The 26915-nt window shown below is 34.4% G+C and overlaps 1 protein-coding gene across 2 annotated transcripts in view; it reads left to right on the forward strand.

The window, feature by feature from the left end:
• The window catches only part of Nipbl (NIPBL cohesin loading factor), a 165646-nt gene that overhangs the window by 84745 nt on the left and 53986 nt on the right, over nucleotides 1–26915 (forward strand). For both annotated transcript variants that reach the window (XM_034523436.2, XM_034523437.3), the window contains exons 7-14: nucleotides 2964–3124; nucleotides 3804–3900; nucleotides 5591–6217; nucleotides 12577–14184; nucleotides 21700–21882; nucleotides 26259–26456; nucleotides 26575–26646; nucleotides 26731–26820. In XM_034523436.2, the coding sequence (XP_034379327.1) occupies nucleotides 2964–3124; nucleotides 3804–3900; nucleotides 5591–6217; nucleotides 12577–14184; nucleotides 21700–21882; nucleotides 26259–26456; nucleotides 26575–26646; nucleotides 26731–26820 (3036 nt within the window). The remainder of the gene's footprint in view (nucleotides 1–2963; nucleotides 3125–3803; nucleotides 3901–5590; nucleotides 6218–12576; nucleotides 14185–21699; nucleotides 21883–26258; nucleotides 26457–26574; nucleotides 26647–26730; nucleotides 26821–26915) is intronic.

Here is a 26915-nt window from a genome sequence, read left to right on the forward strand (position 1 = left end):
TCATTCAAAAGATGATACCTTAAAACAAGTTTGTAAGAATGTCTTATTTAGTCATCTTGGTCATTGTCTATTAATTTTGGAATTTTACCTGTATTACTAGATCACTTAGAACAAAATGCTCTAAATAGGTAAACTGTATGTTTTTTAAATTCTACAACAAAAATACAAATTGATAGTAGTTTGAGAATAAGATAAGTTGGTTTCTGAGCAGATTGAACATCTAGATTAGAGAAAAAGAAATTAACTTTACATTATTTTCTGAGAACGTATGACCATGTAAGTACATAAGTGCATATTGAGAAAAGCTCTTGGAGTACATATTATATACATATAATATATTAAGTTTAGACACCAAGCTATATAAATATTATTTCTATATTGTATATATGTGTCAAGAGCATGACAAAATTTAGCCTATGAAGTCGACAAATAGGCATATTTTAAATTAAATAACCAACAGACACAAATGATTAACTTGAAGTAACAAGTAAACAGATATAGTATAAATTGAAATGAAATTTATATCAAATTGATAAATGTTTTACATTCTTTTTTTAAGAATTATTTATTTTTTTATGTGAGTACACTGTAGCTGTCTTCAGACAAACCAAGATGTGAATATAGATGGTTGTGAGCCACCATGTGGTTACTGGGAATTGAACTCAGAACCTCTGGAAGAGCAGTCAGTGCTCTTAACCGCTGAGCCATGTCTCCAGCCCAATGTTTTACATTCTTAATTAGGATAAAAATTTATACAGCTTTTTTGGAGAGCAACTTGCATAGTTTATAAATTATTTACCTCACTTGGAAAAGTTTCTTAAAAGTGGTTAAGAGGTAAAACACCATTTTTATTATATTTACGGAACATTTTTTTCTTTTTATCAAAAAGAAACACATCTGTACTTTCCCACTTTATTTTATAAAATTAAATAATAACTGAATTCCAAAGTCAGGTGAGTGAAAGAGAATATGATGAGAAAGAGGATGAACCTATTAGAAACATGTTCCTGAAGACAATCACTGTTACCAACCATGATGTCAAAATTGGATGTATATTAGGGATTGTTGGAATGCTTAAAGAGTCTATAATTATTCCAATTCAAACTGATAGGGGCAGGGGCATCTTGTAAGCTCCTTAATAGGAACCAAAAATAACATTCTATTTAATTAATTATTTAAAAAACATTACTGAATGATAATAAGTTGGTACAGCCGTATCCTGCTAAAGGTTATCTATACAGTGGTGACACCCTAGAAATATTTTTCAGACATGAGTACCTGTAGTCACCACCATAACTTAGTGAGCAATGGGTAACATAGAGAAGCATATGATCTCTCTACATATCTAATGTATATGTGTGGATATATGCATGTACATATGTGTGCATGTTAAAGGAAGAAATAAAATGTAACTTTGAGTATAGAACTGTGTCCTAGTCAGGGTTTCTATTCCTGCATGAAACATCATGACCAAGAAGCAAGTTGGGGAGGAAAGGGTTTATTGAGCTTACACTTCCACATTGCTGTTTACCACCAAAGGAACCAGGACTGGAACTCAAACAAGTCAGGATACAGGACCTGATGCAGAGGCCATGGAGGGATGTTACTTACTGATTTGCCTCCCCTGGCTTGCTCAGCCTGCTTTCTTCTAGAACTCAGGACCAGCAGCCCAGGGATGGCACCACCCACAACTGTGCTATGACAGTTAGAAAGAAAGAAAGCTTATTTGGGTCATTCCCCTACAATGTACTTAAAAATAAATTTTTTAAATAAAATTTTTCAAAAAGTTATAGAAAACTTTTCTATAACTTTGGTAAGCAGGGAATATGAGTGACTATATATGAAAGAATCTTGGCTTTGCTACGTATTAACAAATGTAAACTAAAATAACTATCAAGAATATTTTTTACTCTCGGAGTAACAAAAATTGTAGGTAAGTATATAAAGCAGTGAGAATTTTCATGTACTACTGATTAATTAAAGGACTTGAGTAATTTGTAAAGTTATTTGGTAGCACTCAGAAAGACTTACAAATGTTTGTAACTAGTAATCTTATTTCTGGTCTAAGTCTTTAAGTTATAGGTGCGTTTATAAAAAAAATACCTCATTTATATATCATAAACAGTGATGCCCACTGTTCTATTATTCATAATAATGTAACCATTCTCATATAAAAATGAATAAATACATTGTATACATTATACAGCAGAGTATATGTAATTGTTTATTTTAAACAAATGAACTTAAGACTGCATATATAAGAAATGAAAAACCATAGCATAATACCTAATTAAAAAGGAAGTTATATGCCTAGAATTCATGAAGTCCTGGACTTTGTCATCAGCACTGCATAAAACTAGGTTGCACACGCTTGGAATCACAGTAGCCAGAGTAAAGGAATGAATATCAGAAGCTCAAGAAAATCATCAGCTACATAGCAAGATTGAGGCCATCCTGGGTCACGTGAGGCCCTGTTTGAAAGAAGAAGAAGTCCCAATTATAAAAGGATTTATAAACAGACCATTTAGAATGCTATATTCAAAACAGTACTGATGTATTATTTGGAATATGTTTGCTTACGCTAAAAGTATAAAGACATGCATGCAGAAACAGAGTGCTCTGAAACTAAACTATTTTCTCCTGTGAAGTAGAGAGGAAAATAAAGAAAGCACAAATATAGAGAGTTTTCTACATGGTTGTGGTGTTATAGTTCTTTACAAATGGATCTGAAATGACATCTGTCACAGTATCAAAATTTGTAGTCAATGTTTGCGATTGGTTTGGTAATGGTTTGTTGAGGCAGGCTCTTAAGTAGCCCATGCTGGCTTCATATTGGCTATATAGTCAAGGATCAGTACGTGTGTTCATTATATTCTTTATTACTTCTGTATGTTAAAAATATTCTTGTAATTAATTTCTAAGAGTTTCTCTAGTTTTTATATTTTTCAAAATTTTTATTCTAGCATCAGTATCAAGTCCTATTGTTGCTGGTGGCTTGAGAAACATCCATGATAACAAAGTTTCTGGTCCATTATCTGGCAACTCAGCTAATCATCATGCTGATAACCCTAGGCACGGCTCAAGTGACGACTACCTACACATGGTGCACAGGCTAAGTAGTGATGTATGTAACGTGCTAGTTATAAATGCGGTAATGGCTGATAATCTGCTTTGTAGCTCAGCATTTTATATCACAGGTGAAGGATATATCTGTTCTACCTTGAGAATTAAACTAGATTCTGAGAATCTAGATATGAACACCATGGCTCCTGCTTGCCATAGAGCAGTTTTAATTTAATAGTACTTACACCAAAATATTATTTCAAGTAGCAAACTCTTATTTGTTAGTATTTGGCCTTTTTTTCCCTTATGTTCTACTTCCCCCTTCCTCATATTTAATGTTTTCTCACTAAATATTGGAAATTTTCTTACTGTAGAAGTCACGGCACTTTTATGTAGATTGCCTATATCTAAAGATAACCTATTACAGTGGACTCTGCTCTCAAGACATTTATGGCCTCATACTCTTCACATCTCCTTTTATAGAAAGCAAACCCATATGGAGCATGCTCATAATACCCGTTTTCTTTATTCATTGCCATGCATAGGCTGTTGATTCTTTTGGATACAATTTCAATTCTTCTAAGATATACCATGGAGAAAACAGGAAAGTGCAGAAGAATTATACTATTGAATTTCAACACTTTACCTGTCAGTAATTTATGTCTCCTATTAGTTATCTTTAAGATTTCAGTAAAGCATCTCCTAGCATTCAAGATAGAAAATTTATGTTTTATTCTTAGGATGGCGATTCTTCAACAATGAGGAACGCTGCATCTTTTCCCTTAAGGTCTCCGCAGCCAGTGTGTTCTCCTGCTGGAAGTGACGGAACTCCTAAAGGTATTAGAACCAGAATTTCCTTCTGTGTGTTTCATTTTTCCAGCAGAGCAAGACCAAGTATATGAGTACTTAAATCAGTTCCAATTTATTTAAGTTGTTCATACTTACATTTGTTACATCCCAGTAAACTCTTATAGTATTTTTAGGTGTATACAATATCATTCTCACTAATAAATCCGATGGCCCTTCACAATCATAACTATCTTAACCTCTCTTAAATGTTTGAACTGTTTAATGAGATGCCCCTGGCCAGCTTTTCTCTGCTCTTTTCATTGACATTTGTTTTCAATTTTCACACATTTCAATGGGCTCTTTTTTTTTTTTAACTCTTTCTTTTTTTTTTTTTTTTTCAAAATTTCTGTCACTAGAAATCAGTGTTCCTACTGTACTTTTTTACCTTTTGACCTTTAGTCCCAGCACTTGGGAGCAGAGACAGGTGGATCTCTTGTGAGTTCCAGGCTAGCCCACGTTATATGGTAAGGCCCTGTCTATAGAAAAAAAGCAGTAACTTGAAAGACAGTTAATAATGGATCGTTCCTTGTGAATTTCTAATAAGGGCTATTCTGCCCCATATGGTAAAGCTCTTTTTTTTGTATATGATGTTTCAAGTCAAATGTCCTTTATAAAGTAGAGGCTGAACCTTCCTCTTCAAGATTTTATACCAGATTTTTTGCTAGATTCTCTACAAAGAAAACAAAATAAAGGGGAAAAAAAGAAAGAAAGGAAGGAAGGAAAGAAAAGAAAAAAGAAAGAAAAGAAAATGAAATTAGCCAAGAATGATTTAAAAAAAAGACTGAAGCGTATGGTATTCATTTTGAGGGGATTAAAAACCAAGCTTCTAAAAACAGAACAATGTGCAGGTTCACTCTTCACTCTCTTTAGCCATCACAGTTAGTTATCATTAACTTTTGTCAAGGGAAGAAGTTATTTATGACTTCCAGGAAGGGATAACAAAACGATAGATAGTTAATCTAAATAACAAGCCCTCTTCTGACACCTAAGAGAAGATGGATGGATGGTTGGTTGGTTGGTTGGTTAGTAAGTAGATAGATAGATAGATAAGATTAGTTGATAGATATAGATAAATGGTAGAAAACTTTAACTTGAAGTAGCATAAGCAATATCATAAGTACATTATATATCTGAAGCTTAAGCTTCACGATATCAGGTTGCTTTCCAACTAGTCTTAAAATATTAGTTTGTCATTTTAATTTGATTTTTACAGTAAATAGTTACAATCTAAAGTATATATAATTTACCACATAAACTCGTAAAAATTCAGACTGAAAATATAATTTAGCTTTTTTTGCTTGCTAGCTATTTATAATATTTTTAACTTCTGTAAGCATATTCCCTTTTTAGCAAAATGGTGACAGTAATGCTCAAGAATGTTCTTAAAATAAAAGAATTAATCAAGTATGGTGGTGCATACAGGTAATTGCAGCATTAGAGACCTGATGGGAATATCAGGAGTTCTAAGTCAATGTTGGTTTCCTAGCAAGTTAAGGGCCAGCTGGGATCGTCTTTGTCTCAAAAATTAAGTGAAGTGGTGGTATATGAATTATCTTGTGTAGTTCAAGCTACAGTACCTTAGATTTGATGATTTTTTAATATTTGATTCAGTTTAACTGTGTTAGCACTTCCTATGTGAAGTGGTACAACCATTTATTTCTGCTGAATTGTTTTTTAGGATCAAGACCACCTTTAATTCTACAGTCTCAGTCTTTACCTTGTTCATCACCTCGAGATGTTCCTCCAGATATCTTGCTAGATTCTCCAGAAAGAAAACAAAAAAAGCAAAAGAAAATGAAATTAGGCAAAGATGAAAAAGACCAGAACGAGAAAGCTGCAATGTATGATATAATTAGCTCTCCAACCAAGGACTCCACTAAACTTACGTTAAGACTTTCTCGTGTAAGATCTTCAGATATGGACCAGCAAGAGGATATGCTATCTGGTATGGAAAATAGCAATGTTTCAGAAAATGATATTCCTTTTAATGTGCAGTATCCAGGACAGACTTCAAAAACACCCATTACTCCACAGGATGTAAACCGCCCACTTAATGCTGCTCAGTGTTTGTCGCAGCAAGAACACACAGCATTCCTTCCAGCAAATCAAGTGCCTGTTTTACAACAGAACACTTCAGTTGCTACAAAACAACCACAGACTTCTGTAGTACAAAATCAGCAACAAGTATCACAACAGGGGCCGATATATGACGAAGTCGAATTGGACGCATTAGCAGAAATTGAACGGATAGAGAGAGAATCAGCCATTGAAAGGGAGCGCTTCTCAAAGGAAGTTCAAGATAAGGGTAAGGAATCTGTTTTTACTCCTTCAGCATCTGGGCCCGTGTGTAATTAATCCTTACATCTTTTCTCATGTGTGAATTCCGTTCACTATCTGAAGCATCGATACCAGATTTGATAATTCTGTACCACATACTATCAATTTTGAACTACATGACTTTATTTGTACTTTTCTACTAAAATAAGCATTATTGTTTCAATACTACACTCATTTTCTCTAAGTTTTGCTAATAGAATTACATACCATCAATTTTTTTCTGCCAAAACAAGGTTTATTACCAGTTAGATTAATGTTAAAGCAGGTACACACAGGGGTGATGGTTGATAGCTGTAATTTCAGTATTGGGAGGCAGAAGCCAGAGGATTGCTGCAAGTTAGAAGCTAGGCTGTGCTTTATTAGTTTGCTGCCAGCCTGGGCTCAGAGTGAGACCCTGTCTCAAAAGATTATAACAAATAAAACAATAGAAAGTGATATGATATATCTGAGAGCTTATATGTATGCTTACTAAACAACTGCATATATCTTTTTGCTTAAATTTCTTCTATTTTAAAAATACAAAGATTTTTATAGTAGATTTTGGAAAGTTTTACACTAATATTAAACAATAAACCCTAAGGATCAAAGATCTTTTGATAATGAGTACACTAAAGTGTTCCCTTTATCAGACTAGTGAATAGTATGGCACAGTTTGAAGGTATATCTATATTATTTGTAGGCTTACTTCATCCTTCATAATGAAATCAAAGTAAATCTCTAGTACTTAATTTGGTAAATACTAGGGACAAAATCCCTTAAAAGTTTTAAGTAAGATATATGAATTGCTGAAATTACAAATACAGTTTGCAAATTTATGAATTTGATGTCTTTACAAATGTGTGTGTACATTTGATTATCTGAACTTAAAACATGCTTTGTGGTTTAATATATTTCTTGATATTCAATGGAGGTCATTTGTGCCAATATGCTATATGACAGGTTCATGACTAACTGTATTCTGTTCTATGAAATATGCTGCAGATTCGTGTTGTCTCTCTTGTCACAATGAATTTTTAACATTGTTGAGAACAAATGGTATATATTTATAAATTATTATATGAAAACATTTGCAGTATAACTCTTAAATAAAAGCTATAAATTCTTTATTTTCCTAGTTAGAGAACTGGAGGCTGGTTTTGGTCTTTCTTTTTGACCTTTTGAAAGCCTTGGTCATAAACCTTTGTTAAAGAGAAAGTGTTGCTGGTTATTTTTCACTTTAGTTTGTATATGGGTTTCAATATCGGTTGTAATGTTCATTGTTCTCTGTGACTCTATAAAACTGTGTGCATGTTACGTCATTAAGAGCTTTTTGGTAATAGTGATCTACACAAAATTTGTGATTACTCTGACAATTTTGCAACAAATATTCAAAGTTACGGTTGGCTGTCCAAAAATAGTAGTAGTGTAGAAAACTTAATTTCTATGTGACATTTAATCTTTATTATGGCAGATTCTGTTCTGGGGGGTTGTTTAAATGATTTTTAGTAATTGTTGACAGGAACAAAATGGCAAACACTTTTGTTACTTTTTCTGATATTTTTATAATAATACATTTGATGAAACCAGGGATTTTATTTTTCAAAGTGGAATGAGGGGCTTAATGAGTGAGTCCGTGGGAAAGAGCACATTCTGACTGCAGTTTGCTTCTTAGCACGCACAAATGCCTGGAACTACAGCTCTACCCTCTTCTCTGCAGGCACCTGTACACGTATGAACACACACACACACACACACACACACACACACACACACACACACACACAGGAATAAAAGGAGCCAGAGAGCCAGAGAATGACCCAGCAGTTAAACTTGCTTGTTCATGCAGAGCCCCAGTGCTCACATGGGGCTTACAACCCTCCGTAGCTCTAGTGCCAGGGGATCTGTTTGTTGCCCACTTCTGACTTTGACAGACTTGTGCTACACAAGCATACCATGCAAGCAAAACATCCATACACATATTTTTAAAAGGTGAAAATAAAGGTAATTATACTAGGTGGGATTCACCTATTAATACACTTACTTTATACTCTTAACTTCTTTGGGAGAAAAAAACAAAGCAATTAGAATTTATTATTCCTCCAAGAAATTGTAATATGTATTTTACTTTGAGTTATCTAAAATTTTCTCCATAATCTGTGATTATATGGCTAAAACAAATGTAATGGAAACTCAGAAGGTTCATACATGTCCTGTAACTGAGGACTAAGTAGGTCTTACTAACTTGATGTCACAGTTGCCATTTTTAAGTTGTTTTCTGATGCCAATTCTACCTAAAATTATTATTAGTAGTAGTAGTATTATCATTATCATCATAATCATTATGGTATTCCAAGGTTGTAGGTAAGATTATAAATGAAAGTGTTATTCTTCAGAAGTGATGATTTTTGTCAAGTGAGCCCTGAAAAGATACAATACTCATTGAAATTAAGTCATCGTTTTTTACCATTATTTTGATTTTACGACTAAATCCTAAACTTTGACTTTGAATGTATTCTTTGAGAATTTCTGTTGTATTACTGGAAACAAGGAACACACAGACTACTTACCTGGTCTAACTTTGTTGTGTGGCCTTTCTAGTGTCTAAATTGTTTGCCATGACATTTATTTGTTATAGAGCAAGATTTCAGCCAAAAAACAGAGACTAACTTATATAAGAATAAAAGCTGATTACTGTAAATTTAAAGAAAAAACAAATAGATTAGTCTTAGATATTTTACCTAGATTATACTTTTATAGTATTACCTCCTTCTACACATAGGCAAAACCCCCTTTCTGCCTGCTGGGTATTTATGTTCTTTCTTTGGACATTCATAAAAAATACACTAAAAGACTAATTATGGCCTAATGTTACATATACCATTCCAAGAATGTTTCTCTCAATCTGTCTTGTTCATACTTGTATCATTAGTAATTGTATTAATTGATTATAAAGACTTCATTTTGATTCTGGGATGACCTATCAGATTTGTGGCCAGTTTTCTTGTGCTGAACATTCCTGCTTTCTTTTTGTTCCTTGGTTTATCTTTCTGTATTTTATCTTTTCCCTGGGTCTGTTTTCCATATCAGCAAATGTAAGAAATAGCCAAGCTTCCTACCATTTTTCATATTGTTAAGACACTCAGACTATAGCCCTTATAAAAAGTAAAGTATAGATTGAGTATCTTTGATTGCCACCCCCCAAAAACCTAGAATGTTCTCTCGTATAAAACTTATTAAGCATTAAATTTACAAATTTCCAGAGCATTTTGAATTTTATATTTGAGATTCAGGATGTTCAGCTAGTAAAGTACATGAAAAATTCAAAATCAGAACTGCTTCAGTCCCAAGTAGTTCAGATAAGGGATAGTCAAACCATATTATCTACTATTTTTTTTTTTAAATACTGGTCCTTATATTTGAGACGAGAGTAAAACTGAGCCTCTTGGCCTATGCCGTTATTTAGGTGTAGAGCATTGTCATTTGTCCTGGTGGCTACTGTGTACTCTACTGTAAATAGTTTTAGGTTTTACTTAAAATACATTTAGCAACTCTTACAATTTGTTTTTTATAAGCCTGAGAAACTGGAGGTTTTAAAAGGTTTGGTCTTATTTTCAAGATATTCACAATTATGTGACAAATGATTTCAAAATTATTCTTTGTATACATTTTCTTCAGAAGTATGGTGAATTCTGATAGCCACTGTTAGGATAGATACCTGATTCTGAAGAGCAGTCCATGGGACTTGGTGTTCCCAATAGTAAAATTACTCTTTACAATGGGTAGTCCATAAGGACTACACAGCAGCAGTGGGCAGAGGTGAACTGTCCACAATCAGAGCCTCTACAGGGATAAACCTATGGGAGAAGGAATCAGACCCTAAAACCAGAAAATAGTGCTCCTTCTGTACCCTAACTCCCTGCAACAATGATACATTTTTGCTAGTTTTATAGAAAAAGTAGTATTTTTCAAAAGATGAAAAATTCACACCTGGTTTGGTGATCCATAGCTGTAATTTCAGTAGTAGGCCAGGCGGAAAGATGAAAAGTTTGAGTATTTTAAAGTATTTTAAAGGGATTCCAGCCTCAAAGAGAAAAGGGATGGACAGAAAAGGCAGAGAGGGTTGACTTAAAACTTTGTACCCCGCAGGATTATTTTTTTATACTAGAAAACGTAAGGTCTTTCTTAGTCTTACTGTATTGCCTATATACAATTATTATTTTTGTTCACAGATTGTGTAGTTTTAATAAATTTCTTTGAAATAACTTATTTGCCAAATTTTTATTTTTATAACAAAAGGTAAATTAGAATGATGCTACTAATCCATAAACCCTCTTAAGTGTGGTGGTTTTTTTAATCCTTTAAAGGTCCACCTGCCAAGCTAATGTTTATTTCCAAAATATGTGTTGGGTTTTTTGTGTTTGTTTGTTGTTTTGGGTGGTGGTGGTGGTGGTGGTGGTGGTGGTGGTGGTGGTGGGGTGTGTGTGTGTGTGTGTGTGTGTGTGTGTGTGTGTGTGTGTGTGTGTGTGTGTAAAAGAATGAGCCATAGCTTTAACAAAATTTCAGATGCCTGGGATTAATTATATTAGTTCTGAAGTATATGTAAGTTACTATTTTAATGACATTTGCAAAGTCTGTTGCCTTGAAAATATAGAAGTCTTACGCTTCTGTTTTTGTCATAAAGGTTTAAAGGTTCAGCTTAAATAAGAGAGTCTGTTGGTTAGTGTAATTGTCTCTTGTACTCTGTGGCAGGATTAAAATTTTCATGGCAGTGTTTTAAAGGGATTCCATAAACATAATTTTTGTATTCTGAGAGATTTTTTTCTTAGGCATTGATGCAAAACGCTTTCATATACACTATTATCTGAAAGGATATCTGGAACTTGAAAACAATATAATGATAACAGTTAAAACATTTTATTATTGTTTTAAAAGTGTCACCTGTGTGACCATGGGTTTGACTTCTGTGTAACAGAAAAAGCACATTTATATGTTTAGGGATCCTGGAGATGAAGCTCATGATCTCGTGCATTCCTAGGCCCCAAAGCACATTTTCATTATATTTGATTAGACTTTAAATTGGAATGAGCTGCTCCTTCTGTCCTTGAAAATAAAACAATGGTATATAAAGTAAGCATTACAACGTTAAAAAATATTTTCATGATTTATTCCATTACAGTAATTTTTCACTGTTCACCTTGAAGTTTTAACCGTGTGATACTGTTTTCCTTAAGTGTTACATCCCATTGATGGATATTATCAGAATCTAAAAATTCTCCTTTTAAAGTAACTAATAATGGCTTTTAAAACATAATCAAGAAGTTTGGCAAATAAATTGAATACACAAAATTCACAAAGTACTATAACTAACTGTTACTAAGAACTATAGATTCACTTCATAGGCAGTGAGCCAGAATCTTCTGAGTTAAAAATAGAATCAGACAGAGATAGAAATACACAGCTGCTTTCTTTAAAAAGTGCTTCACAATCTATCAAACAGTAGATTTGTGTTAGTATACATGCATCAATTTATTTCATAAGACTGTAGTTATTTTCCCCCCTGTGGTTGATTATATAAACCACTAGAATGAAAAGCCTAAAGACAATTTTGTCCATTGAAGTTGCAAAAAGAAAGATTTATCTTTTAAAAAAATCAAGTAAAACACATGCTTATAATCTCCCACACAGGAGACTAAAGCAGATGGACCCAGAGTTCAGGCCACTCTGGGCTGTACTTTAAGTTCTAGTCTAGGTTAATATATACCTGTTCCATGCTTCTGAGTATGCCCATGATACAGCTTCTCCATCCCATTTTACTTCAATGTATGTTAGCTTTTAAGTTCCACATGTGCTGTTAATACCTGGTGAAGAAGAATACTAGATTAAAGTATAATTGCAAAATCAGAGTGTCTAGTTTTTAGCTTTTTATTCTTTTCTATTTCATATGTTTTGCATGTAGTAAAAGACGTGTTTCTAGTTGTATTTGGCAGATTTAGGACTCATAATTGTTTTAACAATTAAAATGATCTTAAGTGAAAATATATGGCTAATAGCTAGTTTTATAAAACAATTTAAGTCTTATGTATAAACATAAATTCATGTATGTGTTATATTCTTGTACTTACTTTCTCAAATGCTATTGAATTATTTTTATTCTCTGTTAATTATTGAAGTTCAGTAAGTATACATATATATCCTCTGAACTTAAGTTTTGAAAGAAGTCATCTATGCTCTTTTATATCCGCATACTTATATCTGTATTGAATACATTGGAAAAAGTTACTATTAAAAATTGGTTTTAGTAAGATAAGAATTTGTTACTGATATTGAATATTTATCTTTAAATTTCAGATAAGCCTTTGAAAAAAAGAAAACAAGATTCTTACCCACAGGAGGCTGGGGGTGCTACAGGAGGTAATAGACCAGCTTCTCAGGAGACGGGTTCTACGGGAAATGGGTCAAGGCCAGCATTAATGGTTAGCATTGATCTTCATCAGGCAGGAAGAGTGGACTCTCAGGCTTCTATAACTCAGGATTCAGACTCCATAAAAAAGCCTGAAGAAACCAAACAGTGTAATGATGCACCCATTTCTGTTCTTCAGGAAGATATTGTTGGAAGTCTTAAGTCTATACCAGAAAACCATCCTGAGACTCCTAAAAAAAAGTCTGATCCTGAGCTTTCAAAAAGCGAAATGAAACAAAATGAAAGTAGGTTGTCAGAATCTAAACCAAATGAAAATCAGCTGGGGGAGTCAAAATCAAATGAAAGTAAGTTAGAAACTAAAACTGAGACCCAAACAGAAGAACTTAAGCAAACTGAGAACAAAACGACAGAGTCCAAACAGAGTGAGAGTGCTGTAGTTGAGCCTAAACAGAATGAAAATAGACCGTGTGACACAAAACCAAATGACAACAAACAAAACAACACCAGGTCAGAAAACACAAAAGCAAGACCTGAAACCCCAAAGCAGAAAGCTGAAAGCCGGCCTGAAACCCCAAAGCAAAAGAGTGAAGGGCGGCCTGAAACCCCAAAACAGAAGGGTGATGGACGACCTGAGACTCCAAAGCAAAAGAGTGAAGGCCGGCCTGAAACTCCAAAGCAAAAAGGTGAAGGCCGGCCTGAAACCCCAAAACATAGGCATGAAAATAGGAGAGATTCTGGAAAGCCATCAACAGAGAAGAAACCCGATGTGTCTAAGCATAAACAGGATATCAAATCTGACTCACCTCGCTTAAAATCAGAAAGAGCTGAAGCCTTAAAGCAGAGACCTGATGGGCGATCGGAGTCACTAAGACGTGACCATGATAGTAAACAAAAATCAGATGACAGGGGTGAGTCAGAACGACATCGGGGTGATCAATCAAGGGTTCGAAGACCAGAAACATTGAGATCTTCTAGTAGAAATGAACATAGCACTAAATCAGATGGTTCAAAAACTGAAAAGCTAGAAAGAAAACATAGGCATGAATCAGGGGACTCACGGGACAGATCTTCTGGGGAACAAAAATCAAGACCAGACAGTCCTCGTGTAAAACAAGGAGATACTAATAAATCAAGACCTGGTTTTAAGTCACCAAATAGTAAAGATGACAAAAGGACAGAGGGTAACAGAAGTAAAGTAGACAGTAATAAAGCGCACACTGATAATAAGGCCGAATTCCCAAGCTATTTGTTGGGGGGGAGGTCTGGTGCATTGAAAAATTTCGTCATTCCAAAAATCAAGAGGGATAAAGATGGCAACATAACTCAGGAAACTAAGAAAATGGACATGAAAGGAGAGCAGAAAGACAAAGTAGAAAAAATGGGATTAGTTGAAGATCTAAACAAAGGAGCTAAGCCTGTAGTTGTTCTGCAAAAACTATCGCTGGATGATGTCCAGAAGCTAATTAAAGATAGAGAGGAGAAGTCAAGAAGTTCCCTTAAGTCTATCAAGAATAAGCCATCAAAGTCAAATAAAGGTAAGACTACATCCACTGTCATTGTATTCTTTAAGTTTGCTAAATACAAGCAGTGCACATCTACAAAATCAAAAAAGCTCATAGGTGTGAAAATGCACCAGTTAAAGAAAACAACAGTGAATTTTTACAGGAATATATAAAATTTTTTAGTAAACTGTTTTCTCTCACCTGTCTTTGAACTAGTCATGCTAGTCATGAATTTTACTTCTGTCTGGGTATAAAAAGACATTCTCTGTTCTTTCAGGAATTTCTGAAATTCACTTGTTAATCAAATGAATGATATATTGTGGTAGACATATTTAGCTTTAAAAAGGTACCTTGACTCTAGAGATACACGCTACAATGAAGTACTTAATTTTTAATATGTCGGTAAAGTTACACATGGTATGAAAGACCAAGTTTATAATTTTTAATTGTCTTATACTGTTTCCTTACTTAACAGACTTTATGATTTAATTATTGATGAATCATTTGCATTTTTGTTACTTATAAAATAATGTAAAAGGTTATTTTCTGGAGAGGCAGTTGGTGAAAAAGGTTTTATAACTTAAAAATACAAAAAGGTTGGGAATGGTGTTTACTTCTTAAATTGCTTTAAATTGTTACTTTGTGGAGTTGAAGTTAGTGTTATTTTTGCATGGTTGCTGAATTAAATTCTCGAGTTACACAACTAAAATTAAATGCTGAGAATTTAATTGCAGTTTATGAAGAAAATACATTCTTGTATTCCTTTGTATACCTGTATTTACGATATAGTGGTGCCATGTGCAAAGACCTACTTAGCCTGTGTTAGATCTAATAATGTAATCTAAATAAATTATAGTTTGAAGGCAGTAGAGCCAAAGTTTATTTGATTTTAGGTTTCCATTCTGTGACCTTCACATAAAACTTAACTTTGTATATACTTATAAACAAGTATAAATCCATAATTACTATCCAATATAGTAGTCAGTAGCTTTTTGGTTGTTTTATTTCAAATTAATATAAATTAAACATTGACATCTGTTTTTCCGTAGTTATATGTGTCTATTGACTACTTTATTGTTCAGCGGGGATAGAGAATATTTGTATCATTACAGAAAGTTCAACTTTGTAGCACTGCAGTATAATCAAAACAAGTTATTTTGTAACATGCTATTGTAGCTTATCTACAGGGGAAGAGTATTACAAAAATCTCTTCATTCAAATTGATTTGTGGCTAATCTGTTTTTACTTTTACTTGATTTGTATCAAACACTCGCTTTTTTACTCTGTCTTATTTCTCAGAAACAAAGATTACTTTCTGAATCACTGATGTTTGTGCCCATTTAGGTTCTATTAGGTCAGTCAGAACTACAAATGAAAAGATGGTGTTAATTGTTTAGCTTGAATATGTTTTTTCTGCAATTATTTCTTAAAATAATACAAAGAGGTATAGAATATATGACTGGCACAAGAATTGTTTCTTATAAATGAATTCTGTTGGTTTGTTTGATAGGATTTGTTGTTGGTTTAGGTTTTGGGGGGAGGGGGATTGGGTTTTTTTGTTGGTTGGAGGGGGATTGGGTTTTTTTGTTGGTTGGTTTTGGTTTTTACATCAGCTGTTTTGCTTTTTAAGCTCTGGTCTAACACAGTCTTGTAAGCTACTAAAGAACATTATTAAGTGTATAGAGGTGGACTGTAATGTGCAAGCCTGTGATCCCAGTATTCTTCACCTGGGCATCAGAGAGGAGCAAGCTGTTGGCCTGCCTGGTCTATCTACATAGGGAGTGTCTGGCCAGCCAGAGCTAGACCATGAGTTCCTGAAGAGAAAAGGTGAAACAGACTTCAAAAACACAACACAAGCAAAAAGAGTATATTACGGGGCCAGTGAAAAGGCTCAGAGGGCAAAGGCACTCGCTGAGAAAGACAACAGGGGCTACATCAAATTGTTAATAGCCATATTATTTTGCATAGTTTCTTCACGTCTCTCTAATGCATATCTCTTGTATGTATTCTAATATAAACATATGCTCGATGTCATATTAGTAAGAAAATAGACTAGGAGGTTTCTACCTATTAGTAATATATATGTAAATATGGGGATAGTTGTGTATATACATATATTAATAGACCTGCAATTACAATATGCAGAATTTTGGGGATATTTTGTTTGTTTGTTTTCTGAGACAGGGTCTTACTATTGTAGCCCTGAGTGTTCTGGAACTCACTATGTAGGCCTAGTTGGTCTGGAACTCACAGAGCTTTACTTGTTCTCTGTCTCCTGAGTGCTGTAATTAAACGTGTGCACCATACTAAAGCCTGGCCAGAGTTTTGAGAAAAATATCTTTCAGTCCTCAGAATTATTTCCAGACAACATATTAGATCAGGGAGTATGGGTTATAACTCAGAATCCAGATCTTTTATTTTGTTTTTAGTGACATATATATATTATTAAGCTGACACAATTACACAATTGTGAATTTTCTTATTTATAGTTGAAGCACAGTTTGGTAAAAGCATAGTTTGAATATTGCTAAAATGTATTTACAGTTAACTTTGTCGTAGCACAAAAATTCTTAGTAATTTTTTATTTGTTAAAAAAAAAGCCATAAAAATTTACCCTTAAAATATTAATTTCCCAGGCAGTGGTGGTACATACCTTTTAATCTCAGCACCTAGGGGCAGGAGATTGCTGGGGAATGGGGAACTCTTGAGTTCTAGGCCAGCCTGGTCTACTGAACAAGTTCCAGGACAGCCTGTGTTACACTGTGAAACATTGTCTGGAAAAAACAAAAACGTATATGTTGATCTTTTATGTTGTTACTCTATAACAAGAGCAATTTAATTTCTGAATTCTTATTTCCTAAACTTTGTAATAACTTTCTTTCATTCACCTGCCAGCTTTCTGACTTTTGTTAAATTACAAAAGAAACCTACTCATATTCCTCTATGTTACTTCTCCTGAACCTTGTTTTGATTTGTAATCATTATACAATAGGTTCTATGCCATCCTGGTTCCTTTTAACATTATCTTTGTCCCTGTGAGAAACTTTTAATATCTTATATTTATATCAGCATATAAAATACCAAAAATTCTTTTTAATTTTTTTTGAATTATGTACAGGATACCTATGAATAAAGTAGTAATAATAAAACATGATCATTTAAGACTGGCATGGTGAACCAGCATGCTTTACATAGTCTTTAACAGTTTACTATCAGTAATTACCAGCATAAACGTTAGGATAGGTAATAGGCTCAGATTTAGTACTGCATGAACATGCACTAAAGGTGTTCTTACTACGTAACCAGTTTGTATTTCATGTCACCTCACCGCATAGTTTCTGTAGAGTTCTCAAACATGTAGAGATAATTACTCTTCTGTTGCCGTGATAAAATACTCTGACCAACCTACTTAAGAAGGAAGAGGATACAAGTCCAGCATGACAAAGATGCCAGCATGCATAAAGTTAAAGCAGCCAGACTTGAGGGAAAAGAAAGCAATGAATGCTGGTGCCCACCTAGCCTTTTCCTTTTTATGTAGTCCAGGACACACACACATATCCCTGACCTAAGCTAAATAAACCCTCACTGATGTGCTCAGAGACTTGCCTCATAGCTGATTCTAGAGCCTGTCAAGTTGATAATCAATATTAGCCATTGCATATTTGATGACAGAGGAAGGGTCAGCAAATAACTCTCATTAAAAACTTGATTCTATTTTAGAAAGATCTTAAACATAGTAAATTCCCTTAATCTAAATAAAATTAAGGTAACCTTCCTAAAGAGAATCTGTGCAGACATTAAAATAATAAATACTTACTTGATGTTGTACTATAAATAAAATGTGTATTTTAAATATGGGCCTTTTTACCTTTCCCACCAAAGTTCTCTGGCATCTGTTTCAATATTTTAAGATTCTCATTTAAATTTATTTTATATAAATTATAGTACTAGAAATAACGGAATTTATATTTTGAATAATAATTACCTTTCAAAGCTTAATACGTTCATCTTTGAAAACTGAGAAACCAGTTTTTGTCTGCTTTGTCCAGTTGTGCAGAGCAAGTGAATGTTTTAATAAGAGCTATAATCTATATAGGAATGTAGGCAATCCAGTTGTACTGAATTTATCCAATCCATTTTTAAAATGTCTTTGTGTGTATATTTGTAAGCATTGTATATTTAGAATGTCCCTGCTACACTTCATTCCTATCATTATATGTACACAGCAGAAATGGGCTCATATGACCCCTAACTCTTATTTTTCTGTCCTGAGTAGTATCTTGTTATTTACATAATTACCTACCAAAAAGCATGCTCTAACAGTCTTCATGTAGTAATTTGGCGACTGAACATTGAAATTTTTTGTATTGCTGGTATCAAAATTAAAACTAGTATAACACTAGTACTGGGTTGTTTTTTGGTTTTGGTTTTTTGTTGTTGGTTTTTTGGTTTTGGTTTTGGTTTTGGTTTTTGCCTGTATCATTTGTACTAGTAGTCTTTCAGTTGGTACAAGTAAACTAATTCCTTGGTGTCTGTCTTTATTAAACCATTTAACAGTAAGACCTACCTGACAGGCTCAAAATACTGGTTTTAATGCTCAATAATCCCTCTCCCCCAATAACAGATTATTTTGTAATGGCCCTGACTTTGTAGATTATATAGTGATTCCACTACCATGATAGCCATCACTTTGTTTAATTTTATTAAGTGCAATACAGCAAGGATGATAGGCCAGCAAGCGTTTTCTGTAAATACTGCTATTTCAGTACCAGCCATCTTTGTAATTACCTTTTAGTGTGATATGCTTTCTTTGTAGTTCCTTATTTGGAGACGTTTTAAGGTTACAGTGGCTAAAACTAAAAATCTTCAGTGTGGCTCTTTAATTTTATTCAACTGTGGTATTCCTAAAGAATTTGAACACTATTTACTGTATTTGTATTTTTACACTTTGAGTAGAGTCTGAGTGAGCAGGAGTCAGAAGATGGTATATATACATGAGGAACTTGGAAGCAGAGCCTGAATCATTGAAAATAATCTCAGAACCATAAAACTTCCCAGTGAGATGATGCATGCCATCCTAGAATTTGAGACAGGCGGGAGGGGAGGGAATGTGTGACTGAGGGAGGGAACGAGAGGGAGGGATGTATGTGAATGAGTGAGTGAGTGAGTGAGTGAGTGAGTGAGTGAGTGAGTGAGTGAAAGAGCATCAGTAAACCTAATTTTCCAACTGGCTTATTAGTTAGTACTTGAAAATTACTGAGTAAGGGATTGGTAAGATGGCTCCCCAGATAATTGGTAAGACCTGTCCCCAGGTGGTTGACACCAAACCAAGCAACCTAAGTTCAACCCCGGGAACCAAACAGCAGAGAAAGAAAATAAACTCCATAAAGTTGTCCTCTAACCTCCACACATGCTCTGTGTATGGCATGTGTGTTCCTGCTTACATATACACTCCACAGAGTAAATAAATCATAATTTTTAAAAAGAAAAATACTAGGAAATTACAAGGAAGACTCAGCAGTTGATAGATTGCAGAGTTGTGTTACTATCAGGAGTCCTGCTTAGATGCTGTCAGAGCGAACACTTGCACAGCCTACCCTGATAACTCTTCTGACAGCCACAGAGAAATGGCTGCTACCTGTTCTTCCTGCCTTTTGAGGGGGGCAGGGGTGGAATTCTGAACCACAGTTAGGTTTCCAGGCAGCATTCAAGACCTCTATGTTCTTAAACAAAATGAAGGTAACTTTACATGCTGGTGCTGTCTCCCTTGCTCTGTGACCCGAATCATGAACATATACTCTTTCTTACACTGATGACCACTAACATGTTATTCTGTTACTTAGTTTTGACTCATATATGAGCCTCCACTCCAAAAGTATATAGTTTTTCTCCCAGTTTTCTATTGTTTTTATTTTTTCTCAACTTAGTGCTCAAACATATATCAGTAATTCTTTCTCCAGGGGATGCTGGAGAGATGGCTCGGCAGTTAAGAGCACTGACTGATCTTCCAGAGGTCCTAAGTTCAATTCCCAGCAACCACATGGTGGCTCACAACCATCTGTAATGGGATCTGATACCCTCTTCTGGTGTATCTGAAAAGAGTGACAGTTGGATTCTTTTTTAAAAATCTACTGAGATTGGGGATTTAACTCAGTGGTAGAGCGCTTGCCTAGCAAGTGCAAGGCCCTGGGTTCAGTCCTTAGCTCTGGGGGGAAAAAAATTCTTCCTCTGAAGCCAGCAGCCTTTTGAAGTTTGTGTTTACGAGCTGTCCATCGTCCCGTGCACTCACTGGAGATTTGAGACCCTACTTGAGTCTTCTGCTAACCCTACAGTCACTAAGTATCGTGTGTTTACACCAACTCCCTGCTGTCTGTCTGTCTTGGTAGCAAAGCAGAAGACTTAGAGGCCTTAGGATACTTAGTAAAGCTTTCAGAACAGCAACTGGTATATTCTCAAAATTGGTATTGCATTATGTGTCTTAACTGATGTTAGAGATGTTGAGACTTGGAAATATATCTTGATCCCTATTTCCTTTTCTGGTGTGATTTATTTTTTTCTTTTATATAAGCACTATTACTTGAATATTACAAGAGGCAGTGTTAATGTTGGCTATCAGTTACTAATGTTTCCTGCTGTAACCCAGTAAAGAACTATTTGATTCCATTTTATAAAATTTTTCATATAATCAATTCTGGTCTTCTACACCAAGGTTTACATAGGTAAGTAAAGTTAGGTAAAATTATCTGTCACTTTTATTAGTCATCAAAGATAAATTGTCTTGAAAAAATTGTGTTTGCTACTTCTACTTTATTTTTAAACTGTCAAAATAATACTAACAAACTTTTTCTTCATAGAAACTATATGAATGCTTAATGTCTCTAGGTTTACATGGTAAGGTGTAATGACTCTTAATAAGTTTGTTGATAGATTTTTTTTTGTCATTCTTTTATTGGAAAATGTGAAACTATTTCATAATAGACTTGAATTTATTTACTGTTTTCAGTTGTATTTTTAAATATTTTGGTTATTAATCCTCCTTTATAGACTTCTATTTTATTTAATTAAATGTTCACTGTTTTGTCCTTAAAGAGAAATTTTTTATGATGCTAAAGGTACTAATTTGCTTCTCACATAGACAGTGACAGGTAAAGATGTACAAAGCTCTTACCCAGCCACCATTAGGCAACTGTCAGAATTATAGAGGAAGATGGATTGGTAAGTGCCCTCCATCTTACCAAGTGTACTGCAGGTTACATTAGTCTCAGGCTGTGGAGGCCTGCTATAGACCTAGTGAAGACGCACATAGGGATGACAGTGGGACTTAGAGGTACAGGCTTACCTAACATGGACAAGAGGCCACTATTGTTAATCTTTGTTATTATAGTAATAAAGTCAATTTTAAAGTTATTATATAATTATATACACAGGTATAAATTTATTATGTTTAGGGTTAATATTTATAATTGTAAAAAGTTTTATTTTATACTGCTACTTTGGTTAAAATTTTTATCTTCAGATTTAAATTTCTTTCTTGCCTTTTATTAATAGGTAGTATAGATCAATCAGTGTTAAAAGAATTGCCCCCTGAACTCCTGGCAGAAATTGAATCTACCATGCCACTTTGTGAACGTGTGAAAATGAACAAACGCAAGCGTAGCACAGTTAATGAAAAGCCAAAATATGCTGAAATCAGTTCAGATGAAGATAATGATAGTGATGAAGCTTTTGAATGTAAGTATCATTTAACTGTCTTTAGGAATTAAAGGCAGATATATATGTGTAACATAATTTGGGGGTTAACAAGAGCACAGTTACCTTAATTCTTAATAACTTAGTATAGCAAGTTTTTTTCTTTATACTTTAAAATTGTATGAAAGATGAGTTCAGTTGGCACCAAGAAAAAATTTAGATGAACTGTACGTAGTAATAGAAAACACCTGTTATGTGTCTATTTGTATTTAACCTGTACTGGACTCCTGATGTATAGTAGGCATTGAAAATTAAAATACAAATTAAAAATGTGCCCCCCTATCTCACAGTCTCAGTCTGTTGGGGGGTTCTGTAATAATTGTACTACAAATGATAACCGTAGATACAGGGTGTTGTACCAGCACATTGGCATCAATGTCAGTGGGGGTTCAGAGAGTGCTTACTGGAAGAGGTGACACTTGAGTCTGGAAGGACACGTAGGAGATAGCCAGATAAAGAAATATTTAAAACCATACTATCACTAAATTATGAATGGCTTAGCCACATTGTGAATTATCTGTGTGGTTTGGACCTGGCTTCTCCTTTTGCCCAGCTGTGTCCTGGAATTCCTCCCTTGTTTCACTGTTTTCCAGAGCTGGCTTCTTCACTACACAGCTACCTCTCTACAACACTGTGATCACCTGTCTTTGCACTAGACTTGCTATACCTCGCCTGTCTTCCTACTGGTCCACTGAAAAAGTTCTTCTCTTTTATCCCTATCTTCCTTCTTCTGGAGCAAGAGAATTGAGCCTAGCCAAGAGGGGTCAGCAACCTTGTTTGACTTAAACGGCATTCAGTGGAAACAGACTATGGGAGATCTTCACTTGTGTGCCAACTGACTTAGTCATAATGACCAAAAGAAGTGGGAAGACCACCAATGTGTTCTACCTTTTCCACCTAGTGTCTGTAGATTGAGGTGTGACAAGCAAGGGCAGGAAGGACAGATGCATGCTGCCATTTTTAAGTGTATATTGCCGATGGAAGCTCTTCACCTCCTCCAAAGTTTTTAATCAATGTTCATTTACTCATCCTTTCAAAATTGTGAGCTCTCAGCTAGAGCAGTAGACTATGATACTGAACAAATCTTAACTTTTAAAATTGAAATATACAACAAAGATAATCTGACATGTGTGATTGTTATAATTTGTATTATTATGAGATGTATTAACAATACAGTATATTAAAATGGCTAAAGTTTTTTTTTTTTTAATTATACTCAAACATTTTGGTGACATAAGGACATGGTTAGCTCTGAAAAATAAGAAGACAAAGGAAGCGTGTTGGCCCTAAAACCCAATTCCTTTTATTTGCACGTCTTGTCTATTCCTCCTTCCCCTACTCTTTCAACATTTCTAAATTCCTTACTTCATTATAAATTTCACTTCATTTCTAGCTGCCTGCATTGCTAACTTGGTGTAGATTATTAAATTACTGAATAATAAAAGCAAAGGATAACATAATCAAAAATGTCCACTAACTGCAAAATAGGGAAAAGTTGAGCCATACCTTTGTCATCAGTGTAGACACAACTTTTTTCTTTCTGTTATGAGAGATATTGTCTCATTTCATGGAAGTGTAAAGCCTCACCCTAAAACTGTGGGTGCCATATAGCTGTGCCCAGGTATACTGAAAGCTGATATTAATATTATTAAGAATATTTGGGCTTCAACTTCTATGAGAAAAGAAATTTTCTCTAGATTTTTAAAAAGATATCTAAATGGTTTACAGTTTTACTTGGTTTATTTCAATCTAGTAAAGTATAAAACCAAGGGCCTACTGTTTGACTCTTGAAAGATGTTCAGTTGGTAGTTGACATTAAAGAACCAAATTGTCATTTTGCTATAACAGTAACCAAAATTTTGTACTACAGTACAAAATTTAAAAGTATCATGTGAACAGTAGTTGGAAAAATTATGTTGTTTTGAGATAGACTTTGTGAAATTTAGGATTTCCTTGAAGTTTAATCAAATTGGTTTACTAAAATCTAAGGATTAAGGAAATAATATTGTTATTTGTGAATAAATAAATAACCAAAGAATCTCTTTGAAAGTTGAAGTTAACAGATATGAACTTAACCAGAATACAAATATAAGGTCACTGGTACCAGGAAAAGGTAGAGGGGGAGGATGAAGGAAATGGGGGGGGGTAACTAAAATTCAGAAAGGGGAGATAGAGAACTCTGAATCATACTTCCTGTATCTCTCACTTGTGCTCCTATCCTTCCTCTGCTTTTTCTAGAGCAGTGAGAGAAATAGAGAAATTAACAAGCTAGCCTACTAATTGGGATGGTGCTAACCTCATGGAACGCATAGTGTGTTATAAACATTGTGGGGTTATTCATTCTGTTTTAATCCAAACTGCCCAAACTTTAATGAATGGAACAGAAAGATGATCTAAGGCCTCTAAAGAATGATGAGTGCAGCATATTGTATCATTTCTAATAACTATAAGATTTATCAAGGATTTCTAATGATAGAATTGAACGGTGAATATAGATTTTTTTTGAAATTAATTAAAATATAGAAAGAGTAAAATAGCTTGTAATTTTTGTTTGTAAGCATAAGGTCTCCTACTTGGCATTATTGCATGCCTCGTTCTGAGCAACTTTGTTAGTTCCTTATGTGGTAGACAATTCAGTCATTGTTGAAATGTTGCAAATTGTTTAGTGAATAGTATATAAACATATGACCCGTCTAAGTGAATCTCTCTCCCCCTTTCTCTCTAATAAATGAAACAAGTTGTTTAAATAGTGTTCTTGAGCATACCCTAATCATAAACATGAGGGGGTTCTGCCTCTCCTCACATAGTTTATAGATAAACCAAACTCACACTAGTTATGAAGTAAATTATTGAAGATTTGAATATATTACTCACATACAGCTATTTTCAATAACAACTCTTTTAAGACCAAGTTACCCTTTTCTGTCCATACTAGAGTTTAATATCAGAAAGCAAACCAGATCATGAATAGGAATAATTGTGGCATTTAGACATTTATTGTCCACACATAGTGTTACCAACACAAATATAAATAGGGTGCTTGAGCCAGATTGACATCCTTAAATCTAAGCCTCATAGTGGGTTTAAGAGTTTTCTCTTAATATTCCTGTATTGATCACAGTTAGGAATTCATAGAAGAAGCCAGTCAGAAGAAGGAAGGAGTTAAAAAAAAATAGACTAGTAGTCACCAGCAATTTGTTACTGTAGTAACTGGTATAGGGACCAGCTAGATGGTTCATCAGTGAAAAGGCATTTGTCACACAAGCCTGGCGACCTGCATTCAACCCCAGAACCCACATAAAAGTTGGGATGGGAAAACGGACTATGCAGAGCTGCCCTCTGAGCTACATGCACATGCACATACAAATACAAAATAACAACAAATAAATATTTTAAAATACTGTTGTAGTAATTTCAAGGTAGGACAGACACATCAGTCCTACCATGTTTTTAACTGGTGGTGCCTACACCAGAGACCAGGTGTAGTATGTATTTTTTGCTTGCACTGCCTTTTAAGTCTCACTGCAGAACTATCATTTTTTAATACTAAACTGTAACCCTTTCTTAAAGCTCAGAGTCATTTTCAACTTAATACATCAGTTGATATGTCAGATGAAATTCTTTGCCACAGAGGCTCCTCCTGTCAGTATTGATGATCTTAGCAGAATGCATATAAACTTTGGAAAGATGGGGGGGAACTTTGAAGGTAACATATATAAACATGCTTCTGAAGCATGTGTAAGCTTAGAAGCTTTCCTTGAGTTTAGCATGCCAATTGTCGGAGACTTATCTCAGTGTATTAGTGTTTGCAGTTCTGATATATACTATCTCTGTAGGTTTGTGATGTTAGGTCATCAGAGTCTCTGGAATTTATTGCTAAGTTGTAAGTATAACTTAGCTGTTAATTGATGGAGTATTTGGTCACGTATATTCTGTAACACTATCTGAAAAGTTGACTATTTTCCCCCAAACCCTTCTTCTGACAAAAAATATAAATGGTGGTTGTTTTTTAACCAAAAGACTAAATAAAGGTTGTTTTATAAGTCTTAATCTGAATTTTACATATACTTCTTACTAATGTGCTGAAATCTTTCACTGAAATGTACACTGTGTTTTAATTTCTCAGAACCTTCCTATCGGTTTATTAGCAAGCTGACTTCTTGTACAAATCTTTAGTTTTAGATTACATAATGCTAAAATTGTGGTATCCTCTCTATACCATAATTTAATCTTCTGGATAGATGAATGGCTCAGACTTTCATAGACCAACAGAATAAAGGTGTAGTTCATTGTAAAGTGCAAGTTTTAACAGTCTTTTAAAGTGAGGTCAATTATTTGTCATGGGGATTTGCTTCTAGCCTCTAGAAAACGGCATAAGAAAGATGACGATAAAGCTTGGGAATACGAAGAGCGAGACAGAAGAAGCTCTGGGGATCATAGGAGGAGTGGCCACTCACACGACGGAAGGAGGAGTTCCGGTGGTGGTCGTCACCGAAACCGAAGTCCATCAGATTCTGATATGGAAGATTACTCTCCTCCTCCCAGCCTTAGTGAGGGTAATTCATCAGTTCCAGTGGGTCTCTAAAACCAATTTCAATTTCCTCTTCTAACTTTGAAGAACATTTCATTGTGGTACCATTCTTGAGTTTCAATGTTTCTTTTTGTTTGTTTTAGTTGCTAGAAAAATGAAGAAAAAAGAAAAACAAAAGAAAAGGAAAGCTTATGAGCCAAAACTAACACCGGAAGGTAACATTTTAGTTTAGCATTATAATCTTCAGTTTTACTTACTACTTGGAATGTAAGCATAACCTTTTTTTTTCTCTCTTGCAGAAATGATGGATTCTTCAACTTTTAAGAGATTTACAGCCTCAATAGAGAATATTTTGGATAATTTAGAAGATATGGATTTTACTGCATTTGGTAAAACCAATTTACAGGGTTTTTTTTACTTACCGCTTTGTGTCTAGTTTTTTGTAAGATGTTGTAGAAAATACAGTCATAATGTATACTATCAA

Source organism: Arvicanthis niloticus, chromosome 19 (assembly GCF_011762505.2).
Source record: "Arvicanthis niloticus isolate mArvNil1 chromosome 19, mArvNil1.pat.X, whole genome shotgun sequence".
In the NCBI taxonomy this organism is placed as follows: Eukaryota; Metazoa; Chordata; class Mammalia; order Rodentia; family Muridae; genus Arvicanthis; species Arvicanthis niloticus.